General features: G+C 43.0%; 1 protein-coding gene across 1 annotated transcript; it reads right to left on the bottom strand.

Moving 5' to 3' along the window:
- Positions 1-4,767: 4,767 nt before the first annotated feature.
- On the bottom strand, positions 4,768-7,568 carry LOC119745182. Its single transcript, XM_038221406.1, has 2 exons — positions 7,065-7,568; positions 4,768-6,909 (listed from the first exon to the last, which is right to left on the bottom strand). Exons 1-2 carry the CDS (start codon positions 7,566-7,568, stop codon positions 4,768-4,770), a joined length of 2,646 nt encoding a protein of 881 aa, XP_038077334.1.
- Between the last annotated feature and the right edge of the window lie 1,654 nt (positions 7,569-9,222).

The raw sequence follows: 9,222 nt of genomic DNA, 5'->3' as shown, positions 1-9,222 counted from the left end.
GAAAAAACACCAAAATTCTGCTGATGAGGGTTTCTTACCCCAAACGACTTATGGAGTAGCCCAAACAAATTTACACCTTGATTTTCTACTAGTACAAACAAATGAAATTTGGTTCATTTTTCTGCTAGTAGAAATTCGGAAATTCGGTTTGGTCGTAAACGCAATTACCGATTTTCTGCTAGCAGAAATTCGGAAATTTGGTTTAGTCGTAAATGCAATTTCCGATTTTCTGCTAGCAGAAATTCGACAAAAAGTCAAACGAATCTTTTTCAACAACAAAAAAGACTTTTTGTCAAGTTACATACATCTGAAAGATAATGGCACTCATCAAGAAATTGTGGAAGATATCGAACAAAAATTGAATATCGGCATGGACGTGAAGAGAGCTCTAAACAGAGTGATGCCTAAATATCGTTACACATTTGACGGACTGTTCCAACAAGACGAGGATGAAGAAAACACTGAAGACGGTGATGATTAAAGACCAGCAGTTTCAAAAAGATTATAGTCTTTTAAAAAATAATGTGGAGGTGTCCTATGGAAAACAAAATACTACATAAAATAGTCACCTCTTTAGTCACTCTTACAGTAATTCCTTATGGCTGTTTCATACCATGGACGAATAAGATCATACTATTATGTTACATTGGGGGACCTGACGATGATTCAATATAGCTTTAAATAGACAGTGTATTGTAAACAGGTATATGTCAGGTACAAAAGACAAACGTTTATAAGATAAGAATAAGAGTCAAAAAAAATAATACATATTTCCATACTTCTAATGTTTTTACTCTTCGCAGACAACTAAACACATGTGTATGGTTGATAATGATAAAAAAATTCTTAAATAATCCCCGAAAAAAATACAGTGTGAATAGACTTCCTTTTAATTCTCTTTAACATGTATAGTTTATAATTCACTTTACCTGTTGACTACCCTCGACCAAAACATACCTCAACACCCCCCCCCCGGCAATGCTCACAGAACGTGCAAAAAAATATTAAAAAAAAATGGCCAAGCAAGTCTAATAGACATGAACGCTAGTAACGTCTGAATCCATTCACGGCTGGGATACCATCGATATTAGCAGTGCAGGTCATTGAAGTGATTATATAACTTTTAACTTATCCCCCTTTTGAAAGAGTGCCATGCGCTGTTTGCCGTTTAAACGAACTGATCCAATGCATTCATTGCAAGTGATGGTCCCTGAGGCTTATACATGTACATCCCATGTACAATGAGCGAGCTATTCAGTGCTATGTCCCATATTCCAGTTCAAGTCTTCCTCTGTCCGATATTCCGGTTCAAGCCTTCCTCTGTCCGATATTCCATCTAGAGGGTGGCCCCCCCCCCTTTGTCCGATATTCCAGTTCAAGTCTCCCCCTTTGTCCAATATTCCAGTTCAAGTCTTCCTCTGTCCGATATTCCATCTAGGGGGTGGGTCCCCCTTTTGTCCAATACATTTTTTAGACCCATCCTTTGTCCGATAAAACTTACATACGCCAATGCTCTCTTTTATTATGCTAACATAATCCATTGATATGGTTATTAGTTTCATTGATAGGCAAATGAGTCTATTGTTTTTGTGCATTATGCATACAATTCTTTTGTCTTGTTTTCTCAAGACCCAACACACTTCTTCGATACAGTATTTTTTTCTGCAGATATATTTTGTGAAGCATACAACTGATCATGTGGGTATTATTACATAACAAATACCTCTATCCAATGATTTAGTAGGCTAATTCGGGATAAATGACTCCCAACCTTGCTTCACACAAACAGGTTGTAGAACAAAAAATACTAGACCGAATCGGGCAATCTTGGTATCATTTTTTCTTTTAACAGAATTCCCCATGCATTGGTATAGGTTGTTTGAGTCTCAGGGTAGCGGAAGTACAAGTACGCCGTTCCGTTTTTGGGCCACCCTGTGTATATGGCGTGATGTCTGCTGATGACCAGTTAGGCCTACATTGAGTGACCTTCGTGGCCTTTTGTGGACTTACACATATTTAATTCTTCTATCTATATCTATCAGACAAAATCAACGTTCTATATCAATAAGACAAACATTCACGCAAATCCGGGCCGCCAAATCTGCGCTGAAAAATGCGGGAAAATGTATCAGTACACATGTAAATGTAGTGCAAATAATAACATCAGTCTAGCATGTTGGAAGAAAAAGTCGATCACCACGTACCTAGTACAGCTGTTTGCTTAACTTGGATTGTGCAATAATTGTCATGCACTTTTCGCTCGACTTTCTCAAGTAAGAATTTGATGAGGTGAACTTTCAGTTTGTGGACGAGTCCATTGCTTTAAACTTAATTCAGACTTTGTAATTTTATGGGAACACTTTAAGATTTTCCCTAACATTTCGTTTACAAAGTAACAGGAGATGGTGTCCGGAAATTGGGCGCGCAGATAATTGAGTAGGCTAGCCTACATGTAATGTGGCGAGGCCCGGACTTCACTCACTGATGATGACAATTTCTTCGGTCTTTTTCTTCCGATTTTCTCCCCCTTATTTGGCCAATTTCATCTGTATTTTGTAATTCTTTTCAATTTGTTGATGGTATTGGGCTACAAAACACTCTTCAGTCACATATTTCAAACTTTAATAGTTCGAATTGTCGAAATGCACGATTTAGACTAGGGTCAACCCCATGCCGTGTCATCGATGATCTGGTGCAATAGCACCGCGCCGCCAAGGCAGAAATCGGTTCGTTTCGGCAATATCGCCATCTTTATTTTGTGTCGTGACTTTTTCTCTCACACATACAAATCAACCACAAAAAACTGCCCCCTCTATATCTGAAACAAAATATTTGCTAACTTGCAACACTGTCTTCGGTTGTTCAGCCAAGTGCAAAAAATGTTGGCCTAACTGGACATTTTATTGAAATTATTGTCCCAAACTATATACAATGGGCTTGGGCCTGTTTTATCGCCGGTTTTGTAGTTTTGAGCCGGTTTTCTAGTAAATACATAATTTTAATCTTTCAACTACATTGTTTCCACAGATGGCACTTCCTATAACTATACACTCGGAAATATGTACGGAGACCTATATGGTTCATAATTATTTCCTGAGGTTCAAGTTCAGATTTTTTTCAGGGGGGGGGGGCTGCTTTAACTTTCTAACAAACCTCCTAAGGGACTTTTCCTTTTCGGGACTACAGTTTCTTTGGATTTCATTTTTAATCCAGCACCAATTTCCCCAGAGATGACACTTCCAAACAAAACTTTCAATTTGACTGTTACAGCATAATTTTAGGATTTCTTTGTCATTTAATAAAAAATAAAATAAATGTTGGTCGTGTAGTCTGCTTCTTGACCCACACTCATAGGATCCTAAACTAGAGCTGCATGCATGCAGTTAGCAAATAAATAAATGACTAACAGTAAAGAGAAAAGGAGATCCTAATTTAACGTGAACATTTGATGCATATTACAGCAGAAATTGCCGCGAGGGGTAGACCACGGGACCTATAAACGCTATACTATTCTATATTAGGCCCCCCCCCCAAAAAAGTCTCCGGGTTCTGGTATGGAGCTTGCCCAAAAAGTGGTGCGGCGACGCGGCTTTTTTTTTTTTTTTTTACCTGATTTTTTTGCTTCAAATTTCGGCTGATGACTGCAAATGGTGCCCGACTAAACTTAGTGCAAATATATGGGAGTCCAGAGAGGCCACATAAAGCTTATTCTCGACCATAACCCAATCTAAAAACACGTTAAAATTGTGCAGCAGCAGGATTCCAGTCAAACCAGTGAGTTTGGCGGTTTTGAGACATCATCTTTCATTGAAAAAAAAAAATTTCATTTTGCCGACGCGCATGGCTACGGCGACGCGCGCGCATACCAGAAACCGGAGACTTTTTTTTTGGCCTTACTTGCTACTTTAAGTTTCTGAATCTGCCAAAGATTACTGACGAAAATATGCTGTGCGCAGATCCAGAAGATTTTATTGTCTTGTACAACTTCTGACAGTTTTGGTAGTCGTACACTTGTCAGGCTCAGGTATAGGCACAGATTGACTACAATAAATAAAATGGAAAATAAAATGTATGTGTTACAAGAAATTACATGTATCAAGAGTTTGTGTAACCTAATTAACAGAATCAGCTCAAATTACATATCACCTACATGTACATGCACTCTAAATACTTGCACACAAATGTCCAAACTAAAGGCTAAATACACGTACACATGTGTGTAGGCCCCTACAATGTACAAGGACAGATGAGTTTATCTAAATGCAAGAAGGGTTTATGTACACCCTGTATGATACTTGTACATGTGCTTAATAACAAGATCCAAAATAGCATGCGTTGAAATTAGCTGCCGTATTCCCGCAACAGCGCCCTCACTTGGCAAAACAAAAATAAGAAATCTATCTGAGTTTGGCCGCTACATACCGGCCCTCTAATTGGTTATTAATCAATAAGCAATTACATAATACCAATAAACAAGGTCAAACTTTACTATTATCTTTAAACTAACACTTGAAATCTTGGTGGATACAACGCATAACAATATGTCTGTAAATACTAACAACTACTCAACACTGCCTTCAACTAGAAGACATAGCTTTGTTACAGGGCGAACTAAAGTAGAAGTTTTCGTCTTCAACTTGACACTTCTAACAAATCCGTTCTTGTCCTTGACAACTTCAAGTACTCTACCAAGCGCCCATGAGTTTCTTGGCGAAGAGTCAACCACCAACACAATGTCTCCCGCAGTCACATTCCGCTTGGGGTGGGTCAATTTTGCCTTTCTTGAAGCAAAGGCAGGTACTCCTTCGACCATCTGTTCCAAAAGATGTCTGCGAAATACTGAACTTGTCGCCACTGCTTAACAGGATACTTATCATGCTCGTCAAACAAACCAGGAGGCAGACTCTCGCCCGACCGTTGAAGAAGCAGATGATTCGGAGTCAGGACATCTAGGTCGTTGGGACTGTTAGGGCATTCGGTAAGTGGTCGTCCATTCATGACAGCTTCTACCTCACACAACAAAGTTTGGAGAGCTTCATCGCTCAGATGAACATTCTGTTCTCGCATCAGAGAGTAGAGGATCTTCCTGACGCTTCTAATCAAACGCTCCCATATTCCTCCAAAATGTGATCCTGCTGGAGGATTGAATTGCCAGGATATGCCCTTCTGTAGCAAGTTGTCATGGATTTTCTGTTGGTTCCAGGTTCTCATCTGCTCACGCATCTCACGTTCTGCGCCAACCAAATTGGTTCCATTGTCAGAGAGAATGCTCTTTAGTGATCCACGACGGGCACTGAATCTGCGGATTGCATTGATGCATGAATCCGTGTCAAGTGAATGCGCTAACTCCAAGTGGACAGCTCGCGAAGTCAAACAAGTGAATATGACCCCGTACCTCTTCACCATACTTCTACCACGTTTCACCTCAAAGGGACCAAAATAATCCATTCCAACCTTGCTGAATGGAGGTTCATTCAACGCAAGTCGCTCTAGTGGCAGGCTGGCCATTTTCTGCTGCTCAGCCGGGGCTTGGTATCTCCTGCAAGTGACACACCTCGAGACGATACCCTTGATGATAGAAGGTGCTCCAATTATCCAGTAATGTCGTCGAAGCTCTGCTAAGATGGAATTTTTGCCCAAGTGTCCAACTGACTTATGTATATGCTGAAGAATAAGCCTGGATACAGGTGAGTCTCTTGGCATCAGTACCTGGTGCTTGGACTCAAAGTCGAGATCTGCTCTACCAATCCGACCACCAACACGTAGAAGTCCATCTACCAGCTTAGGATCAAGCTTTCTCAATGAAGAAGACTTCTTGACTACCGAGGATGGTTTTCCCTCCGTCTCGTTGAGCAATTTGATTTCGTCCTTCCAATGTTTCTGCTGGACATGGTAAACCAAAACCCTCTCAGCAGCCTCAAGGTCCTCTGTGGTAAGTCGAGTATGGTTAAGACTTTCTCTGGCACCTGATGAAAAAGTTTGCCTAACTCTTCTCTGCTCTGATTCGAGCTTCTGTGAACGGTGCAACGCATTGGGTTCTTGCTGTTCTAACTCTTGCTGTGCTGGCTCCTGTTTCAACCTCTTGCTTGCAGCTACTCTATCTTGGAGGTGCTTCATCACAACCAATATCCAAGCAACTGCCCGTTTCAGCCTGGTCCAATCTGAATAGTGCTCCAAAAGTCTGTCAACTGGACTGATAGGTGTCTCTGCTGTCATCAGCACGGTCTTCTTCACCTCAGCATCATTATCTGGTAGCTTGGTCAGATCGGCATCTTGCTGAGGCCATTCTGTTTCTGGCTGAGACAGGAAGACTGGACCCTCAAACCACATGGAGCACTGAAGAAACCTTTTTACTGACTGACCACGTGTTGCGCAATCAGCAGGGTTGAATTTGGTATTCACGTACTTCCACTGCTGCAAGCAAGAGGCATCTCTGATTATTGCAATGCGATTTGCAACAAAGGTCTGGAAGCGACTACTGTCGTTTGCGAGGTACCGCAATACCGTCATACTGTCTGTCCAGTAGTAGGTGCCGTGTATGTCGCAGTCCAGCTCTTGAGTAAGCACTTTGCCAAGTCTAACTGCGATGGTTGCTGCTGTCAACTCCATACGCGGGATAGTCATCTTCTTTAAAGGTGCAACCCTTGCTTTGCCTGTAACAAGCGAACAGCTGATGCGCCCAGATTCATCACAAAGCCGGAGATAGGCAGCCACACCATACCCTACGTCACTAGCATCTGCAAAGATGTGAAGCTGACAGCTTACAACCTGCCCAAACCCTGAAGGCTTGTAGCATCTCCTGGTCCTCAGCTGATCCAGGTCTTTCACCTCACTGAGCCACTGATTCCAGATTCTAAGATCTTCTCCCTGGATCTCTTCATCCCAACCTATGTCTCGTCGACAAAGACTCTGAAGGAGAATTTTGGCTTTCAACACGAAAGGAGCTGCGATGCCCAGAGGATCATAAACTGAACTCGTGATAGAAAGTATTCCTCGTCGTGTTGCAGGTTGCTTTGGCAAATTGACTTTGAACCCCAAGCTGTCTGATTCCACAACCAATAAACCCCCAGAGCTCGCTCATTGGGAAGGTTCTGATTCTCCATCGACAACTCTCTGATGTCTTTTGCCCGTTCCTCTATTGGCACCGTCTGCAGAACCTGATGGCTATTTGACACCCATTTTGTCAGATGAAAGCCGCCTTGTTTGCACAGGGCTGTGGTACTCTGGATCAAATGAGCAGCTTCTTGTTCTGTACCAACCGAGACAAGACAGTCGTCTACATAGAAACTTCTCTTCACTATGTCACATGAAGCCTCTCCGTAGTCACCAACATTATCCTCAACAGTTTGCTTAAGAGCAAAGCTTGAGCAACTCGGTGACGACACTGCTCCGAATGGGTGGACTTTCAGACGATAGGCAACCGGCTGCTCTTTGAGATTGGCATTTGGCCACCAGAAGAATCGGAGGCAGTCACGGTCTTCACCGGGAACTCTTACTTGGAAAAACATTGTGGCTATGTCTCCCATTATAGCTATCTCCTCTTGACGGAATCTCAGGAGTACACCCATCAGACCGTTTGTGAGATCTGGTCCTTGGAGTAAGACGTTGTTCAAAGATGAACCCAGGTACGAAGCCGCACAATCGAAGACTACTCTAATCTTATCGGGCTTGCGGGATGATAAACTGCATGATGCGGAATATACCACACCCTGCCATCTGCCCGATGTACGTCTTCTTGTGGGACCTTTTCGGCGTAGCCTTCACTCATAATCTTGAACATGAACTCTTTGTAGTCACTGCCGAATTCACTGTTTCTCTGTAGTTTGTGTTTCAGGCTATCAAGGCGCTTCAATGCCATTGACTTGTTGTCAGGTAGCTTTACATCTTCTGCTTTGAAAGGCAAACCAATACAGTAATGACCATCTCTGTGAGTGATAGACTTGTTCACCGACGCCAAGAATCTGATGTCTTCTTGAGAATGCTCTTTCTTGTCGTCAATAAGCCTCTCGGGGAAATCCATGTTGATGGTCTCTCGAACTAATCTATCCAGATGCTTGAGCTGATCTACCTCTGCTATTGCTGTGACCTCAGCCTTGTTTACAGAGAAACTACAACTTATGTCACTCTGTACTTGTTCAGCGTCTCTCATCACATTCCAAACCACCCAACCGAGCATCGTTCTTGCAGCATGAGGGCTACCCACTGGACCAGTTTTCAGATCCAACGGGGTGTAGGCATCTGCCACATTGTTACCAATTAGGAGTCCAATGTCTGCATCTATTTCAGGCAAGCTGATGTCTTTAAGATGGTCCCACCTGGAGATGTCATCAGTCTTTGGAATATGGTGCTGGGAACCTGGTATTGTGTCTTTGGTATACATGACTGGAAGATCAATCTCGTTCGTCATGTCTAAGTCGCTGACCTTCAGCCCGTCAATGAGATACGTCTTCATGGAGTAGGGCTTACCCATGGTGTCCAATGTAATGGACTTACATGGACCACTTGCTCCCAACTGCCGGGCTAGACTCTCACTACAGAAGGAAACCGTGCTTCCAGGATCCATGAATGCGTACGTTGGTACAGCCTTGATACCATCTCTCAGCCGGACTTTAACCGGTACAATTGCCATGGTGCATTGACCCTGCTGACCGGCCCTCGTATTACCACCTGCATGCTTTGCAAAGTTTGCACACTGCCCACTGCTGCCATCTGGACTAGGCTTTGACTCGGGCTTGGGAACTCTATTCTCATCGTGGAGGCAGGTTGGATGTCGACGTTTGCAAATGTCACAAGTGGATCTATGGCGACACTCCTTACTCTGGTGACCACGCTTGAGACATCCGTAACATAGACCTTTGGATTTTGCAAACTCTGTTCTTTCAGACAGAGGCAAACTGGACAGACGCTTGCACTTGTCAGTATGATGGCCTGTGTCAGTGCAATATATGCACACGTTCTTCACTTCATTGCCAGACTTTACTGCTGTCGACCTGTTGTCTCCTTCTCTGTTACGCCATGTCTGCTCAGATTGGCCACTTGAAACCTCGGTTGCAAAGCTGCCCCTTCAACGATTGGTGTGCTTGGTGACGACCTTTGCCCCTGTGCCTTTTACATCTTGGCTCAGGGCCTCTCTGCCGTACATGGGATCCATCACCTTCTTTGCCTCCATCTTTACAAATCGAACCAGTTGGCTAAATTGGACAGTCTCGCCTTTGTCTGAGG

Source organism: Patiria miniata, unplaced genomic scaffold (genome assembly GCF_015706575.1).
Source record: "Patiria miniata isolate m_02_andy unplaced genomic scaffold, ASM1570657v1 HiC_scaffold_7, whole genome shotgun sequence".
Taxonomy (NCBI): Eukaryota; Metazoa; Echinodermata; class Asteroidea; order Valvatida; family Asterinidae; genus Patiria; species Patiria miniata.
This window is presented reverse-complemented; position numbering and strand designations above follow the sequence as displayed.